Here is a 19,775-nt window from a genome sequence, read left to right on the forward strand (position 1 = left end):
CTCCTCAGATTTAAATATATTTATTACTCAGCATGACTGACTTTGTATTTTCTTTTAGGACATGGAGAGGTTTGAGAATGAAGTGAAGGCCCTGCATGTGTCTCTGGAGCAGGTTCAAGCCACTCTCACGTCTCCTGAACTGGCCCGACTCAGTCTAAAAGAACAACTGACTCAAAGACAGGTACATTTATCTGCTTTGATCCTGAATACATAATTTATTTGAGCCCTATTATTCCATGCCAAGACCTACTTGACTGCATTATAGATGTTGTGTCCTTGATATGTGTAATAAAATAGATTTTAAGTTTAAATTTAGTTAAGGAGCAGTGGCTTAGTAGTTAGTTTAATCCAGCTTGATTCTGTCCTTCTTCCTCTTTTCACATGCTTTCTTAAATGTTTCTGGCTGTAGTTTACATGGTTAAAGATCTGGTAACAGAAAAGTTCTTCTGCTTAATTTTTGAGTGCTTTCTGTGAACCTGTTTTTTTTACAGACTGTAAATTCAGTATTTTAGTGTGGAAAAAAGGGAAACAATTTTTGTTCTTAGAATGGATTTTTTTTATTTTTTAGCGTTTGCTGGCAGACATGGAGAGCTTCAAGCAGCATGTAGAGGACGTTCAGGAGTGTCATAGCGCTCTAAGAGTCCCTGAGGAAGTGGTGACCAGTTTGTCCATCTGTCGCACTGCTCTGAATCTGCAACAAGAGGCCAGTCAGCTGCAGCACACCGCCATCCAGCAGTGCAACATCCTGCAGGTAAGTCGGAAAACGCATCCAGGCAAGCATTCGTTGTGCTTGCTCTTTCGGAATGCAAACAGTATTCTGGACAGATAACGCTGGAGAATCATGTCCACAGATAGAGGTTTGATAGTACTGTATGCACCACAAGTTTATTGAGACACAGACAAACAGAAGTGCTACTACTGTTTCACTACTGTTGATGCGCTGAGCAGATATTTTGGATTCTGAAGTCAGGGTTGTTGCTGTTCCTTTGAGTTTCCGAGTTGGAACTCAGACTTGAGGTTCCAGTTTAAAGTTCCTACTGAGAACTCGGAATTTCCGACTTCCGAGTACATATGGAACACACCATAAATTATCCTGAATCCTGAGTGCTTATAGCTTATTAGGCACAAATGCTGTCTTTGTTTTTATGATCTGTAAGAAATGATTATAAATTTGGGATGTATTCAGAGTGTTATTTTTTAGAATGGGTCAGGTTTTGCTATATTAAATGTACTATACACAAACACCAGGCTAAAATATTTAAGTCAACATGATGTAACAGCTTCGTAAAGGAACTAAATAGTGTATTAATTTGCATTTACATATTTCAAAGGTGTCTGAAAGAGGTTAGTTAAGGGGTAAGGTTAAGGTGTAGTAATTAACCCAATTTAAGAACAACAGAAGTCCAGTAGGACTCATCATGATATAAAAATACATGTGTATGATATCTGTTTTAGGAGGCAGTGGTGCAGTATGAACAGTATGAACAGGAAGTCAGAAACCTGCAGGCCATGATTGAAGATGCTCACCGGGTCATTCAGGACCAACCTGTGAACACCAGCAACATCCAAGAGCTGCAGGCACAAATCAATCATCATGAGGTGCAGTGATATTTTAGTATTTTTTATACTATTATAGTATTTACTTATATTACTGTCATAGTGTTTATTAATATTTTGAATTAGATTTTTTTTTTAAGTTTCATTAATCATTAATTTTTTTGTATTTAAAAAAAATATATTTCTATATAGCTTTATTTTTATATCAGTTTTAGTTTTGGTCATTTTAGTACTTCAACCAACACATATTTCTGTTTATTTCAGTCAAGGCAACATTTTCATTTAAGTTTAGGTTTTTCATCTGATATTTATATTTTATTTTATTTTATTTTATTTTATTTTATTTTATTTTATCTTTATTTCAATTGGCAAAATTTTTTTTAATAGTTTTAGTTAACAATAGCAACATTGATGACGAGGTGTCACGTAGATTCAGCTTAGTGATGCCACATTAGCTATGTTTCCATCCACCTATTTTTATGCAAATTTTTGATTATAGCTTAAAATAACCTGGATGGAAATGCCAAGATGTGCATAAATTCTAAAAATGCACATACATTTTTTTATGTTTTAATCCGATAAGAAGATATGCACATACATTTTTTTATTTTTTAATCCGATAAGAAGATATGCACATAAACTTGGAAAGCAAGATAACATAACTGTATTTGTTGCGTTTCATCTACGCGCTCTGAGGCGCAAGTCAGTTATGATGAAAAAAGAGAAATTGTAGCAACTTTCATTTATATTAAAGTTATTTTACGCCAATTTCTCAGGAAGTGATGATTTAGTTCTCTTGAACACATGGGGTGGAAACGTTGCTTTATTATATATTAAAGTTTTACATACAAGTTAAATTTGCTACTTTGGATGGAAACATAGCTACTGTCCTCAAATCTCATTTTTGTTGACTTCTGTTTGTGGTTAACCATACTGATCTTTCCTGTTTCTTGCATTAACCTAAACTGCAGCTAAATAACATCCTTTGTCATCTCTTCTGTGTTTATTTTTATCTAAACAGGAACTGGCCCAGAAAATTAAGGGCTACCAGGAGCAGATTGCATCTCTGAATTCCAAGTGTAAGATGCTGACGGTGAAAGCTAAACACGCCACCACTCTCCTGACAGTGAGTGATGCAGAGGGTTTGAACGAGAGTCTGGAGGAACTGGACGGTGATGCTATTAAAAGAAAGACCCAGTCACAAGTCTCGGTACGTTATTCTGAACGTGGGCGTGCCAGTATAATCGTGGGATAAGCAAACAAGCTAGAGTAGTAAATGTCTCAAAAAGTGATTGCTATTTGTTCTTGTATTCTAAATAATTGAGTGCACTACAAAAGCCATTTTTAATCATATTTAATAATTTAATCATAATATTTGTCTTATATATAGATATCATCCTATTTGTCCTTAAAACAAGGTCAATTTACTTGAGAAACAAATAACATAAGATATTAAGACTTTTAAGAAAAAATGGATCTTTAATATCTTTAGTTTCTATTTTAATGACTATAACAAGTACAGTTTTCACCATGAAAATGGCCAAATAATCTGGCATGGCTTAAAAAACAAACATAGCCTATATATATACATAAAACCATACATGTCTTACCTTTTTAGCATTTCTTGTTTAAAGCTTAAATCTAACCAAATTTAGGCCTAAAACAAGAAAAAAAAACATTCTGTGAATATAGTCCTTGAAAACAAAGCATGCATTATTTTACACAGTTTTGCTTTTAAAAATATATTTATTAAATGTAAATGTAACTTATTTTAGATATTTTTGCATGAAAACCACTTAAAAAACCCTTACCTGTCAGGGATCACTGGTGATCCCAGATTATTTTAGTTCAAAATATGTTTGAGCTTATATATCTCAATATTAATAACAGTCTGGTTAATTTTGAGTCTTGAAATATAAACTCTCAAGGGTTGGCTTTCTAAATGTATGTGTGTTATGTTTCTATTCAGAATTACTTATGAGCAGTAACCTTTTTATTTTGGGCATTTCATGTATGCAGCACTTGCCAAAATTGGGGGTGATGAGGAAGGGGTTTTAAGAAAAAACTCTAAAAACTTTAAAAAAAGTAAAAACTCTTACCTGAACGGTCTTTATTTTCTCATCTCTCAGCGATCTTTGCATGTCATAATCACTGAACGTTACAGCTCTGTGAACTGACTGACTAATATCTTCTGCTCTGTGACTCTCTCTGATTGTGATGCTGTCAGATGTCGGCTGGTCGCTGTCAGTCTCTCCTGTCTCCTGTGACAGAGGAGTCTGGGGAGGAGGGCACCAGCAGTGAGATCTGCTCTCCTGCTTTCTGTCGATCTCCCTCTCCTGTTACTAACACTGAAGCAGCCATTAGCAAGGTATTAGCACTAATGTGGTGCACACAAATGCACACAAAGCATTTGGTGCTTGATCTTATTTCTCGCAGACTTTTCCCCTGCTGCCTTTTTGCAACTATCAATTTCACCTTAATTTTACTCAAAACATTTTAAAGAAAATTGGGTTTGGATAGAAAGCCAAATTTGAAAGTCTACTGCATAGTGTATGCTATATATGGCATACTATTTATGAAATAGTATGTGAAACAGCATGCAATAATGTATGTATAGTAATGTGCTACATTGTTGTTGTGTAAAAAACTAATAGAGAAGTCCAGTCCATTCAAATAATGTTTCACTAATTAAATGTTAAGATTGTAACTGATATCCATTCTGGTTTATTTGTCCTTCACAAAACAGAAGTAAATTGCATCATTTAGAATATTTGAATATAGTTTATTTTTTTATGTATTTTAGTCATTTTAGTACTTCAACTTATTTATTTCAGTTAGTTGCTAAGGCAGTATTTCTGAACATACAGCACCCATAATTTAAACCTGAATCAATGCATGTTAAGTCTGTGACAGACAGCAGTGCAGTGACTTTTGTAGCATATTAACATGATGTATTTTATTTTGCATTGTTTTTACTTGGACTGTCCTAAATGTAGATGTCCATGGGAAGAGCCACTCTCACCAGAGCTCCCCTCCAGGAGCTGTACAATCCCACGCTGGAGTCGGTAGCCAGTTTAGATGATCTTCAGCGCTCGTGGGAGACCCTGAAAAATGTGGTACGTTGGTCTTTTGTGTTCAACAGTCAGATGCACCAGTATTCTCTGGTCTTTGAGTTGTGATTATCTTCGTGTTTTGCAGATAAGTGAAAAGCAGAAGACGCTCTACGAGGCTCTGGAGAAGCAACAGCGCTATCAGGGATCTGTACAGTCCATCTCTACTAAGATGGAGTCCATCGAGACCAGATTAAACGAGCCCCCTATGCATGATCTCAGTCCTGACAGACAAATGGTCCTATATCAGGTGAGCCTGTTGTAGAATTGAAGTTCTGAAGGATTTTCTCTGTTGCCTTTGCTCCAGCTATATAGGAGCTTTATAAGAATATGGATGCAGAACAAAAACAAAACCGTCATACTGCCATATTCCTCCAGAATCAGATGGAGGAAATCGTCAGACTGCAGGATGATATAGATGGGCTTCAGTCCAGCCTCACAGAAGAGCTGATGTCTGATGTCGTGGACTCGGACTCTTCGGATCAATTGGCCATGCAGTCCACACTCACTGTACTGGCGGAGAGGATGGCCACCATACACATGAAAGCTTCAGGAAAACGCCAGCTTCTTGAGGTATACCTATATATATATATATATATATATATATATATATATATATATATATATATATATATATATATATATTGAGCAATTAAGCTTGGTTTACATTCCTTGTTTACATTTAATAACTTACATTTCAAAACTACACAAGATGCAAAGAATATAAGGTTATAATGTAAAATAATATATTATTTAACAAATAATAAATATACATTTTATAATAACACAACTGTTCAGAAGTTTGGGTTGCTAAGATTTTTTTAAAATGTTTTTGAAAGAAGCCTCTTACATAATGTTCACCAAGGCTGGTGAACATAAAAAATACAGTGAAACATGATTACGATTGAAATAATCTTTTTCTATTTTAATATTTTGAAATGTAATAATTCCTGTGATGGCAACAGGTGAGGCATAGACTAATGCAAAGAAAACGAGGGGGTGGGGTAAAGACATGACTAACAAAGGAGCACATGGCGAACATAATAAACAGCAACCACAAAACACAAAAAGACAGACCCGGCTGATCAGCCGGGAGTCCTGACAGATGCTCAGTGGATATTCATAGTTGTTTATGGTGATGTGTATAGGAGCGACAGAGTGAACGAGTGGAAAAGCAGCAACAGGCGCAGGCTTTACAGAGCTACCTGAACCAGGCAGACCAGCTGGACCAATGGGTGCGGAGCACTCGTGGTAACATCACTTCCTGCTCTCAGGACTCGGAAGACATGGAAGAGCAACTCAGAGACTGTCAGGTTAGAGCGCCCTCTATTGCCGATTACTAAAATATTTAAATTATTTATGATTTACTGTTTTATCTAAAAAAGAAAATGCATTATTTTGCTCTGTTCAGATAAAACGTTATCAGAATGATTCCAGTTCCCATGGATACGCAGAAACGACAAATTTTTTTGTATTATGCAGACCAGACAAGTAATTAGGCAATGTCAATTTGTAAAGAAAGACTAAACGCCTGCGCACATATATATTCAAATGCGCATAGCTATAGGCTAAACACATAATATGCATGTGCACGCCGTCACCGTTTTCACAGATTCAGGTTTATGAAGTTTACACGGAGATGATAACGTTTTTCAAAAAAATTCTCGAGCCACCAAACACTGTTGTCGTGCAAATGAACGGTCAGAACACATTAAAAGTTTTCTGTTTTCAGTTAAAACAGTGTTGTGTAAGCGGCCCCTAAGTTAATAACTAATGATCTTTGCAATGGTGAATCAATCAAAAACTAACTTTAGCTGGACAATATCTTTATTCTAGAGCTGCTGTAAAGCCAAAACAATCTCTGTTACTGTAATTTCCTATTATCACTGTAAAGCTGCTTTGAAACCATCTATATTGTTAAAAGCGCTATATAAATGAAGGTGACTTGACTTGACTTGACTTATTATCTATCGACATTGTGTTTTTAAACGAATGAGTTTTTGTTAATTCCTCTCAGAGAACAGGATACTTTGTTATCCGTAAACGGCAGTATTAAAAGACCTCTGAGCATTCAGATGGATTGATTCCTAAGCGTCTGTGGCACGACCCGTAATCAGATTATGCAAATATCTCAGTGTAACACTGTTCACAGTTGGCTTTGAGGACATTAGAGGATTCCTGTGAGAGGATTGGTGCTCACTTGCAGTCTGTTCCACCTCTGATTGCATATTCATGAGGGTGACTGCAGCATTAGTGGTGAAAGGGGTGGGGCTTCGTCTTTGTACATAAATACAAACTGGCAGATGTCCCAAAGTGGAACACCTTGATTTTTTTTAGTAGCATATGCACTGTGTAGACAATTTTCAAGTGAATTTTGGATATAATTTGAAGTACTTTCATACATTCTTGTTGTTTTTCTCAAGAATGCATGTTTACTGTGAGCATGGCACGTGAGGGATTACGGATAATGTAGGTGTTTGGTAAGGTCCTGGGATGAGAGCTGCAGAACCATGTTTGAGCTGGCCTCTCTTCTGTTGCTCCTGCAGAACATGCTGCTGGAAATCGAGGAGAAGGTGCTGGCTCTCTCCGAGCTCTCCAGACACAGCGAGAATCTTCTGCTGGAGGGCCGACCGGAGAACAGGGAAGACGCGGAGCAGCTCTCCGGGAAGTTGCGTACGCTGAAAGGCAGCCTGCTAGAGCTGCAGAGGATGCTGCAAGACAAGCAGATCAACATTCAGGTGAGACTGGACCTCTGAATCAAGGCTGGAAACTTAGACATGTTTGTTCTACAGGTTGGAAACCCTAAAAAAGTACTCAGGCGGAATGTTAGCGCTACATTGCTTTGATATATATGTCATGATACTGAATGATTTCCTTATGTATATACTAAATATCATTGTATTAAATGGTGCTCCAAATTCCTTCAAGTTCCATGGCCAAAACATTATAATGGTACATAATAGTAATAATAATAATAGTAATACATTTTATTTGAATAGCATCTTTCATAAAATAATAATAATAATAATAATAATGATAATTATTATTATTATTATTATAAAATATTTTATCCACTATTAACACCATCTCTGACCATGAGGAGGAATGAAACAAAACCATTATTTTTTATTTATCTTATATTAAAACAAATTTTCTTTAACAAAAAAAATGTATGTTGAAGTAAACAAGGTAGTTTTTTTGTAATTACAGTTAAATCCAGGATTAAAGTAAAATCCATGTTAAAATAAAAAAAGATTTTGGTAACACTTTACAATAAGATTTCATTTGTTGACATTAGTTAATGTATTAACTAACATGAACTAACCATAAGCAATGCATTTGTTACTGTATTTGTTTATCTTTGTTAACATTAGTTAATAAAATATACAAAAGTTCATTGTTTGCTCATGTTACTTCAGTGCATTAACTAATGTTAAGAAATGCAACTTTTTATTTTAACAATGTATTAGTAAATGTTAAAATTAACATGAACAAAGGATAATAAATGCTGTAAAAGTGCAGTTCATTATTATGTTGACTAATGTAGCTAACTAATGTTAACCAATAAAACCTTATTGTAAAGTATTTTATTATAATAAAGGTTTTATTATAATAAAATTACATTAAATATTTAAATAAAATAGATGTTTTATAATAAATTTCTTTCTGAGTAAAATTTGACCCACTTTTTGTGAGATTCTCTAAAAGTTTTGTCTTTTATGTCCTGCAGGCGACATTAATTTGGGAGGAGTTGAAAGGCCTTCAAACATCATGTGTAATAATGAAATATTATATCATAGGTTTTTTTTCTTGTCACTCCATGTGCAAAATAATTCAGCAGCACTGGGTTCTGGGTCTGAATACCTCAATCTCATGCATGGCTTCCTCTTTTCCTGCTGTTATTCACAAGAATATTGCCAAATATGAGAATGATGACTGATGATTTGATTCATGATTGTATGATCTTTTGATTTTATTGTAATTCAGTTCCAACAAGGTATTTACGGTATTCAAGACTATTAATCCGCTGTACTGTATGTACTCATGTTTGCATTGTCCCTCTCCCGCAGGATTCCCTTCAGGAACCGTCAGACTCCAGTGAATCAGACTCTAGTCTGTCCCAGAGTCCAAACATGCAGGACTGGCTGGCCCAGGCCCGCTCCACTCGCAGCCTACAGCACCAGGACACCCTCCAGAAACAGAAGGTACATAACATTTCACAAGATGAAGAGTGAGTGATCAAAATACTTAGAGCTATCAACATTGTGTCCCCCAGTGGGACTGAATCTGTAGTAAGGTGTTTAAATAAGAAAGCATCTACTAAATGAGGAACGATAATATGTTATGTTCATTCAGGAGCTTGAAGAGCAACTTGCAGAGCAGAAGAAGCTGTTGAAATCTGTAGCAAGCCGTGGAGAGGAAATACTCACCCAACAAGCATCACCCGTCAGAGCCAGGTACCATTAACCTGCATTTCTCTCTTTCATTTTGACCTCAAACCTTTACTGACTCTCTCTTTACAGTTCTGTCTGTCAAATGTTCTGCAGTGCGACGGAGACCCTGTCCCCTGATATAGAGCTGGAGGGAGACAGTCAGGCCGTGAAAAAGCAGAGGAGAAAGAGATGGGAAAGTCTGAAAAAAGACATGGTCACTAAACTACAGCTCCTCATGAACACCCTGGAGCAAGACAGCAAACAACCGGTACACTGATTTCTTTACAGTATCCACATCGCTCAAATTTAGAGTAGTTGACCAAAACATTAAGATTTTAGATTAAAATGCATATTTTAGGTCAGCAATTTTTAATCACCTTTCAGCTTTTTTGCCGATTACCTGATTAGCTATAAAGTGTGACAAATGCATTTCTGAAAGTGCATACATTCAATGCATTCTCTCAGTTAATGAGTATACAACTATTAGGGGTGGGAATCTTTAGGCACGTCAAGATCCGATCCGATTCCAAGACGAATCTTGATCTGCTTTTTTTTCTTATTAATTAGTTTACAACTTGAAAATCTCAAAATCTTTTTTATTGATTTAATTACATAATATGTAATGTAACTTTTATTCAAAATAATTACAAATTCAAAAATGTTATTAATCAATTGTATGTTAAGAATTTTAAATATATAAGCTAATATAGCTTTAAAACATAAAAGCAAGTAGTAGCCTAAATAATAAAGAGGAACAAAGCATAACATATTACAAGCAATTAACAAAGAATGCTTTCAGCAGAGTATCTGAACGTTTTCCATTCAAGAGCAGTGAGTGATTTTACTCTTTCTCAGCTTTATTGTTGTTTGATTATTATTTTAGAAATATATATATATATAAATAAATATATATATATTATTAAAGAAATTGTGTGCACATCCAAAAACTTTTGGCAGGTGCTCGATCAAATGAAGCATCAAACTCAAAATAAACAAGAATCGGCACACTGCCACTTCTGTTCCCAAGGATTTATTCAAATTAACAATGTTTCGACCCAAAGGGTCTTCGTTAGGTGTGATTATTGACATCATAGACAGAGGGGGATCTAATAAGCTGCATTCACACTAATGCACAGATCTCTTGAAATATAACGTTTTTTTGTCCTGTCTAATCCCTTAAGACATAACAGGCTGAGTTTACATTAATTTTGCGACATAAAAGCATTTTGAGATGCAAGTACATTTAGCCACTTACACGGAGTTGCACACAGCCGCATGAAAGCCCACTGCATTCCAAACAACATAAATTATGCCTTCATACAGCATTTGTAAGGAAAATAAAGGAGGGCGAGACCGCACACTGCAAGCGTATAACATCAAGCAAAGCCCACGTTTCTCACAACGCATATCCTGTGCAATGAAGTCCTTGTAATTCGCTTCAACCTTTCCGAACTTTATGAAAGATTATTTTATGTAAGGTGTGTGTGTGTGTGTGTGTGTGTGTGTGTGTGTGTGTGTGTGTGTGTGTGTGTGTGTGTGTGTGTGTGTGTGTGGACATGTGTGTGTGTGTGTGTGTGTGTGTACACTCAGAGTCATCGCGCATCCACGGTTAAAAACTATATTCAGAATCAATCCTGAATCATTGGAGAGAGAATCGTGATGCATCTATTTTTTTTCTCCTGCCCCTAACAACTATACATTTACAATATATACTTGTATACAGTGAGTATACATTTAAATTTAATGCAGTTGGCAGATGCTTTTATCCAAAACAACTTACATTGCATTTAAGACATAAATTTGATAAGTTTCCTGGAAATCAACCCTATGACCTTGGCATTCATCCCATAAATATTTTTATCAATCTATGTTGCATAATATCAGTGTCTCTTTCTCTTTTTCTGCATTTGGGTTCTCAACTGTCATTTTACTTTAAACTTTAGCACTATTCTTTTTGTGGCCTGGCTGCCTTCAGGGAATGCAAAAGATCTTGCATAACTGTGGCACAGTTGTAATACTCGGAAACCCTCTCTGTTGGTGGAGTGTTTCGTAAAAGTTTTATATTCTCTTACAGTTTTACTCTAGAACTGCTTGTGTGAAGACTGCCTCCCCGGTTTATAAGAGAGAGACTCACGTCCAGGACAAGTCCAGCCTGATGTCCCTGCACAATGGATTCAGTCAGACAATAAAGGAAATGACCCCTCAGGTAGACACATTTATATAAAACACTTCTGGTACTTTGATGCATGCAGTTGTGACGACACAACAATTTAGTATTGAATTGAATTGTATTAATGCACCTAGTTCCTTAACAGCCTACACTTAAGGTAAAAGAACTGTAGTACTTGTTATGAATGTTTACAACCCTAACCATGGTAAAATCACTATAATGCACAACCTATTGCTTGACCTGACAGCTTATCATATCAACATGTATGTAGGTGTCCTAAACAGTGTATAATGTGTTATTGTTTCTACAGGCCACAGAGCGCGAGGTCATTCTGATGGAGCAGCAGCTTTATTCAGCAGTCACAGCCTCTTCCTCTTGGGTGGATGATGTGGAGAACACACTGTTTTCTGGCCCTGCGCTGCTGACGGAGAACGCTGAGACACAACTGTCCAATTATGAGGTCTAAACTTTGAGCAAATTTTGCTCGATAATATTTGATTCCTATCTGAGACATTATATTCACCCACTTTCAGTTCTCCGGATGTTTGTTTTATATAAAAGACATTTTACTCTAAACAATATAATATTATATATCCTCATATACTGTTTACAGTATATGACTTCTGGACAATAATTTAAACCTGAGAAACTTAAATTAAAATTTTATTATTAAAACTATTAATTATGTTATTTAAGCACATTTATGTTTTATATTATTTTAATAAAAAAACTAGTGCTTTCAAATCGATTAGTCGCGATTCATCGCATCTAACACAAAAGTTTTTGTTATATATATATATATATATGTCTGTGTATGTGTGTGTCTTTGTATATAAATGTACACTGCCATTTTAAAAGTTTGGTAAGATTTTTAATGTTTTTAAAAGAAGTCTCTTATTCTCTCCAAGGCTGCATTTATTTGATAAAAAATACAAAAAAACAGTAATATTGTGAAATATTATTACAATTTAAAATAACTGTTTTCTATTTGAATATATTTTAAAATGTAAATTATTCCTGTAATGCAAAGCTGAATTTTCAGCATCATTACTCCAGTCCTCAGTGTCACATGATCCTTCAGAAATCATTCTATTATTCTGATTTGCTGCTCAAGAAACGTTTATTATTATTATCATCAATGTTGAAAACAGTTATGTACAAAACATTTTTATATTTTAAAAGGTAATATTTAGAATTATCTCCTTTTTTTTTTCATTTTCATGTTAGTTTTAGTTTGAATAAATTTAGCACTTCAGCTTATTTATTTGAGTTTGTTGCCAAGGGAACATTTCTCATTTAGGTTTTTTAACAAGACTGCCAACTGTGAAAAGTAAAACTATACATGTAGATAGAGCTGTAGAATTAACTGAAACACATTTATAAATATCTTATCTATATTTTTTGCTTGCCTCGCAGACAATGGGAAAAGAAGTGACGGAGGTGACCGGGGTGGCCAGCCACAGCCAGGGCCTGATCGCCAGCTCTGTGGGTCTCTCAGAGGAAGAGCAGACCCTGATGAAGGACACTCTGGACTGTCTGACGCGACGCCTGGGAGCCCTGGACTCGGCTCTGGACCACCGCTGTGACACCATGCGGAGCAGAATGCGGGAGCTCACGGCTTTCCAGGTGGGAATCAGGCCTGATGGGCACCATTCAGTTCTGTACATGAATGCAACGCTGCAACATCATCTCAATTCCTGTTTCTTTTCAGACGGAGTTGCAGCGTCTCTTTACAGCGATTAGTGAAAGCAAGTTCCAGGTTATCCAGAAAATGGCAGGGGTTCTTGACCACACAACAACTAAACAACTTGAAGTAAGACATTTTTTTGATTATTAATTAATGCATTGGATTAACAGTGATTTTAGTTGTATATCAGTATAATTTTAGTATTATTCATATGCCATTAGTATTCATTAATATTGAATTAGCTTTCATTTTAATTTTCATTTTAATGTTAGTTTAAGTTATGGTCATTTTGTAAAGTTGTCAATTTTAGTTTTTTTTTTAAATAATAATTCTGTTTAGCTTATATTTATTTTTATTTTAATTTCAATTTTTTTCAGTTTTAGTAATTTACTTTTTAAAGTAATTTTTATTACCTCAAATTAAAGGCATAGTTCACCCAAAATATTTTATTCTGTCGTTATTTACTCACCCTCAAGTTGTTTCAAACCTGCATGAATTTCTTTCCTCGGCTGAACACAAAAGATATTTTGAAAAATGATGGACCCCATTGACTTCCATAGTACTTTTTCAATACTATTGAAGTCAGTGGGGTCCATCAACTGTTTGGTTACCCATAGTCCTCAAAAATCTTATTTTGTGTTCAGTGGAAGAAAGAAATTCATACAAGGTTTGGAACAACTTGAGAGTGAGTAAATGATGACACAATTTAAATTTTTGGGTGAACGAGCTAATTTCAAAGTTTTTCATAATTTTTTTATATTTTATTTCAGCTTTATTTCAATTTACAAAAATTATTGGTAATAGTTTGTTTTAGTTAACAATAACAACACAGTTGCACAGTTATCTCTGTGAACTCTTGTGTCATCGCTGTGTCATTTTTGTTCTGACAGACTATTGCAGAGGTAGAAGAGACGCTGAAAGACTTTGAGCACAGAATAACAGAGCTGAAAGCCAGAGGGGCGGAGCTACACCCGGACCAGTTCTCCACCAATGAGCTGCTGAAGCTACAGGTACACGACCAATCATTGGCATCAACATGGGCAAAATAAACACTTTTATTCTTACATTCACTTTTGTGCACTATATTATTATAAAGCAGACAATATAGTCCTAAAATATAATGGTTAAGACCTGAAATACCTGGGTCTTCTCAAAGTTGTCCATGTGTGTGCTGGACAGGATGCTTATGAGGAGCTGGTGATGACGGTGGGCTCTCGACGGAGTGGGCTGAATCAGAATATGGCACTGAAGAATCAGTATGAACGAGTTCTGCAAGATCTTATTGATCTGGTGGACACGGCCCAGGATAAGATGACCGCTGACCAGAAGATGATTGCCAGCTCAGTAGAGGACGTGCACAGCCTTCTAGACAAACACAAGGTACACCAAACTCCTAAACACGTCTTGTGTGTGTGAAAAATATGTATATAACCTTACTTCAACATGTGTCCCTAAATGCTTCATTTCCAGGAATTTTTCCAAGGCTTGGAGTGGCACATGGTCCTCACTGAGACATTCTACAAGAAAATTAGTGCCTTTGTTTTGCCACGTGAGCGTCAGACTCTGGAAGAGACGCTAGCTCGCGCTCAGGATGTGCTCAAGCAAGCGCACAAAAAAGGAGTTGAGCTGGAGTGCATCTCAGAGGTAACATGATTTTTATACAGATTATATAAAACAACACCCAATTGTTCAAAAGTTTGGGGATTCAGTAAGGTCATTCAAAACAAGTTGACAGTTACAGACATTTACAATGTTACAAAATATTTCTATTTCAAATAAATGTTGTTCTGTGGAATATTCTATTCACCCAAAAATGTTGCAATTTCCACAAAAAATATTAAGCAGCATAACTGTTTTCAACATTAATGTTGAATGTTTATTGAGCAGCAAATCAGCATATTAGAAAGATTTCTGCCGGATCATGTGACACTGAAAATCCAGATGCTGAAAATTCAGCCTTGCCATCACTGGAATATACATTTTTTAATATATATATATATATATATATATATACACACACTTTAGGGATGTGCCCGAAGCCTACATTTCGAATTCGGAAAGGCACAATAAATAAATAAAAGTAAATAACGCATTCTGTGGAGCCCCTGAAGGGACATGGTTAGGCTTGCTGCAGTAATCGGTTACATTACAGTTCATAAGATTTCACTTATCACATAAAGATATTACACAGAGATGACTGACGATGTCAGATGATTGGTGCGTAACAGATGTCTCTTTAGGGGCTCCTTAGAATCTGTCATTTCATTTCCAAACATAGTACGCTGTTTCAGCCACATCCCACAACTGTTTCCTACATACTTATCTGTTTGTATGTTTGTGACTTTATTCAGACATGGAGTCGTCTAGTTTTGGACTATCAGACCCTGAACCGTCTGCTAGAGGCTGTGGAGGGCAGTCTGCCGAGGGTCGGCCTGGTGGAGGAGACAGAGGAGAGACTGAAGGAAAGAATAGAGCTCTATCAGGTACATAAGAAAAGTAATGAATCTTCATGTTAAAATGAGATATCTGGAGTAACTTGCCAACATGGGTATGATTAGTGTATTAGGATAGATATTCTAATAATACCAGACTAATTGTATGTGATCAATTTTCCAAATTGACCTTCCATGAACTTCACCTAAGGCCCTGAGGGCGAGTCTGATGGAGAACCAAAACAAGCTGCATCAGGTGCTGGAGGAAGGGAAGCATCTCCTGTCAGATGTGAGCTGCTCCAGCCTGGAGAACCAGCTCACTCTTTTGGGCGAGCACTGGCTCAACAACTCCACCAAGATTAACAAAGAGCTACACAACCTGGAATCCATCCTGAAGCACTCAACCAGGTCAGGGGTTTTAGAGTTTTAGACTGAAATTCATTGTTTTATTGATTTTATTCTTTAATCTTCATGGTGATATGTGCTTGTTATTTGTCACAGGTATAAGCAAGAGTCTGTTGAACTGAGTCGCTGGCTACAGGAAGCTCTGGAACGCTTGGAGTTCTGGAACACACAGACTGGTGCTGGTCCTCAGGAACTGGAGACTGTTAAAGACCAGCTATCGGCTTTTCTGGTTAGTTAGTCTTAAATGTTAATAAATCACAAAATGGGTTGTGTTTGGGATGTTGATGCATTTGGTCAACCCGTTTCACCAATTTCACCTTGATTCATCAATCAAGAACCATACTGGCCCATGCATTGCTGATGAACAGAAGCTGCTGCTAATTTATTATTATTTTTTATTTATTTTTTAGTTTGTTTTTATATTTTTTATTTTATTATTAATACATATATATTTTTTAATAATATATATATATATATATATATATATATATAATTGTATTTAATTTTTATTCTATTTTTTATTTTTATTATTATCACTTGTCCTGTGTACGGTTGTGGGGATGCTGGTGCCTATTTATTTTATTTTAATTTATTTATTTGTTCATTTATTTATTCATCTTCCATCCAACCACCAATACATCCATTTATCCAAACGCCAATTTATCCATCCAAAATCTAAACGCATTTATTCATTCTTCAAACCGTTTGTCTTGTTGGAGCCTCAGCATCTTGGGCCATATTTATAATAATATTATCTTATAATTGTTTTATTATATAATAATATTCACAATGTAATGTTTTTGCCACTGATAAAATAGTTTCAATAGAAGCTTTAATGAATAATTATTAATAATTAAATATGTATTATTTGTGTAATTATTTAAATCCCTGCATGTCCATTATAGAAGTAATTCTGTAAACCACACTATATAGACAGTACCACGTGTTGTCTTCTCTTGTGTTCAGGAGTTCAGTAAGGAGGTGGAGACTCGCTCCAGTCTAAAGGCCTCAGTGCTGAACGAGGGAAACCAGCTGCTGAGACTGAAGAAGATGGACACCGTGTCTCTGCGGTCTGAACTCACCCGTCTGGACTCTCAGTGGTCTGAACTGCTCGCCCGCATTCCCGTTGTTCAAGAGAAGCTCCACCAGGTACAGCCCAGCTCTTCTGCGTATGCCGCTTCCTAAACAGGCTAATCTGCTCCAACAAATAGGATTAATGTAGCTTCGGAGGTTCATAGTACCTGTCTGATATTTCTTAGTCTATTGTCTTTTAAAGATATATTGTTGATTTGTTTTAGTCTCAGATGGATAAGCTGGCATCCTGTCACGCTATCGCTGAGCTTGTGAACTGGATTTCATTGATGGAGAGAGTGATAGAAGAGGATGAGGAAAATCTCAAAGGGGCTGTTGGGTCAAAGGTCATCCAGGAGTACCTGCAGCGATACAAGGTGACTTCATTTTTCAGTTTTACCATCAAATGTGAAGTGACATGTGTTGCCAAGTATGGTGTCCCATACTCGGAATTTGTGCTCTGCATTAGACCGGATTTTATGACGATAGTCAGAAGACTGATTACTAATGACTAGCCTAATTTGTGTGGAGTGTATGTTTTTACATACTGTTGTTTTTCTCTACTTCTCTAGGGCTTCAGAGTTGACGTCAACTGCAAACAGCTCACAGTGGACTTTGTGAATCAGTCAGTGCTCCAGATCAGCGGTGCGGATGTGGAGAGCAAACGCAGCGATAAGACTGACTTCGCTGAGAAACTGGGCGCCATGAACTGCCACTGGCAGATACTGCAGACACACATCACAGAGAGAGTGAGACGGCAGATAATACTTCTACACACTTCTCAGACTGACATTGTTACAGTTTGTATACTTTTAAGAAATTTAAGATTAAACATTTTAAATTAAACTTAAACTTAAACTAAATTAAGATTAAACTGTATGTTCTTCAATAAAATCAATAGTTATTGAGGGGTGAAAATATAGGATTTTAGTTTACATCTTGATTTTTCTTAGCATTTTAATTAAGTTATATCATTTATTAATAACCATTTATTAATAATTATATATACTGTAATAACCACAATTCGTTTAGCAATTCCATAAGTCTAAAGAACTGTATTCTTCTGTTCTTCAATAAAAACAAGTTATTGAGGGGTGAAAAATATGATCTACTTTTTTAGCATTTTAATTAATTTATATAATTTATTAATAATTGATTAAGAATACATTATTATTTCGTTATTAATTATAATAATAGTAATATCAATTGTGTATTCTAATAATAATTTATATTTGTATTTATATAATAATGATCATTATTATTTTAATACATGATTAGATTAATTATATAAATAATACATAATTTTAAGTCACCCTGCCACCCCCTTGGTTGAGAACCACTGTATAAAAGTGGCAGTTTTTTTGCCCACTAAATTGTGATTATATTCTGATTTATACTACAGTTTTAGTTACTGTTTGGGATATGAGGGTTATACTGTAAAATAGCATAAATGTGTCATTTGTTACATTTAATTTTTGTTGTTTCAGATGCAATATCTGGAAGGCTTGTTGGCATCCTGGGTTGAATATGAGGGTAAAGTTCAGGGTCTTCAGGCGTGGCTGAACTCTCAGGAGGACCGACTCAAGAGAAAACACAGGATTGAGAATTTATCCTCCGTACAGAACGCACTCAGAGACTGTCAGGTTTGTCTTATTTTATTCAACATGACCTCTGTGAGGTGGCTTTCCCCACCACCGCAAAACAGATTGTTTGTTGTTTTATCTTACATGTAACAGGAGATGGAGGAGATGGTGAAAGAGAAGGAGAGAGAGCTGGAGAAAGTGGAGGATCAAGCCTGTGCTCTTGTCCAAAACAAGACAGACGAGGCTTGTGCTGTTGTCATGGAGTCTCTACAAGCCCTGAATAACACATGGGCCAATCTGGACCACCTGGTATTACTATTTATTTCATTTGTATTTCATTTTAATTTAATAATTTAATGCTGCCTTAGAGTTTGGTTAAAATTAAGTAAATTAAGGTTTTGAACAGAACTTAATTGATGTATTTATGTGTGTGTTTGTCTCAGATCGGGCAGCTCAAGATCAGCCTGAAGTCATTCCAGGACAAGTGGAGTCAGTACAAACAAGCGTCTGAAGAGATCAACGGCTACCTGACGGAGGGACGGTACTCTGTGTCCCGCTACCGTCTACTCACGGGATCTCTGGAGGCTTCACGGCTGCAGGTGGAGAGTTTACAGGTAAATCAACTTCCTGTTCATCTATTACTCTGCTAATTATGAATATGAAGGGGGGAAATGACTCCTATTCTTTCTTCTGACATCTTTAGAACCTGCAGGAGGAGCTTGAGAGACAAGAGAGCAGCCTGAGAAAGTTTGGATCAGTTACACATCAGCTTCTGGAGGAGTGTCACCCGTCTGTGTCTGACACTCTCAACAACACACTAAAAGACATCAATGCCAGGTGCATGTGGTGCTAAATTTGATGCTTCATCAGTGTTTTTGTAAATTTTGTATTCGTTTTTTTTTATGTTTCGTCTCGTCGGCTTATCAAGGCTGAGTTTATTTGACCTAAAATACAGTAAAAACAGTAATACTGTGAAATAGTATTACAGTTTAAAATAACTCTTTTCTATTTTGATATATTTTAAAATGTAAATTATTCCTGTGATGACAAAGCTGAATTTTCAGCATCATTACTCCAGTCTTCAGTGTCACATGATCCTTCAGAAATCATTCTAATATGATGATTTGCTGCTCAAGAAACATCTCTAACTTATTAATATTCTTTGATTAATAGAAAGTTAATAAGAACAGCATTTCTTTGAAATACAAATATTTTGTTACATTATACATTTTTTTTTTTGCCTTTATTGTCACCAAAAGGACAATTCAGCTGACAATTTTTGAACATTAATCATGGTAGTACTTTGGTATTTTTGAAAGGATCATAT

At 35.9% G+C, this 19,775-nt stretch overlaps 1 protein-coding gene across 8 annotated transcripts in view; it reads left to right on the forward strand.

Moving 5' to 3' along the window:
• The window catches only part of LOC308707465 (nesprin-1-like), a 75,058-nt gene that overhangs the window by 27,814 nt on the left and 27,469 nt on the right, over positions 1-19,775 (forward strand). For 5 of the 8 annotated variants that reach the window (XM_081393981.1, XM_081393988.1, XM_081393985.1 and 2 more), the window contains exons 42-71: positions 59-181; positions 569-751; positions 1,456-1,599; positions 2,579-2,767; positions 3,785-3,925; positions 4,554-4,673; positions 4,756-4,917; positions 5,046-5,240; positions 5,816-5,980; positions 7,214-7,405; positions 8,738-8,872; positions 9,024-9,124; positions 9,191-9,368; positions 11,175-11,306; positions 11,581-11,730; positions 12,687-12,896; positions 12,982-13,083; positions 13,848-13,967; positions 14,137-14,337; positions 14,428-14,601; positions 15,309-15,440; positions 15,601-15,797; positions 15,891-16,023; positions 16,761-16,943; positions 17,093-17,242; positions 17,438-17,614; positions 18,353-18,508; positions 18,602-18,757; positions 18,892-19,062; positions 19,152-19,285. In XM_081393981.1, coding sequence (XP_081250107.1) covers positions 59-181; positions 569-751; positions 1,456-1,599; positions 2,579-2,767; positions 3,785-3,925; positions 4,554-4,673; positions 4,756-4,917; positions 5,046-5,240; positions 5,816-5,980; positions 7,214-7,405; positions 8,738-8,872; positions 9,024-9,124; positions 9,191-9,368; positions 11,175-11,306; positions 11,581-11,730; positions 12,687-12,896; positions 12,982-13,083; positions 13,848-13,967; positions 14,137-14,337; positions 14,428-14,601; positions 15,309-15,440; positions 15,601-15,797; positions 15,891-16,023; positions 16,761-16,943; positions 17,093-17,242; positions 17,438-17,614; positions 18,353-18,508; positions 18,602-18,757; positions 18,892-19,062; positions 19,152-19,285 — 4,706 coding nt within the window. The remainder of the gene's footprint in view (positions 1-58; positions 182-568; positions 752-1,455; positions 1,600-2,578; positions 2,768-3,784; positions 3,926-4,553; positions 4,674-4,755; positions 4,918-5,045; positions 5,241-5,815; positions 5,981-7,213; positions 7,406-8,737; positions 8,873-9,023; positions 9,125-9,190; positions 9,369-11,174; positions 11,307-11,580; positions 11,731-12,686; positions 12,897-12,981; positions 13,084-13,847; positions 13,968-14,136; positions 14,338-14,427; positions 14,602-15,308; positions 15,441-15,600; positions 15,798-15,890; positions 16,024-16,760; positions 16,944-17,092; positions 17,243-17,437; positions 17,615-18,352; positions 18,509-18,601; positions 18,758-18,891; positions 19,063-19,151; positions 19,286-19,775) is intronic. The other 3 variants (XM_081393983.1, XM_081393984.1, XM_081393987.1) reach the window with 2 other exon arrangements.

This window comes from Scardinius erythrophthalmus, assembly GCF_964197995.2.
Source record: "Scardinius erythrophthalmus genome assembly, chromosome: 19".
In the NCBI taxonomy this organism is placed as follows: domain Eukaryota; kingdom Metazoa; phylum Chordata; class Actinopteri; order Cypriniformes; family Leuciscidae; genus Scardinius; species Scardinius erythrophthalmus.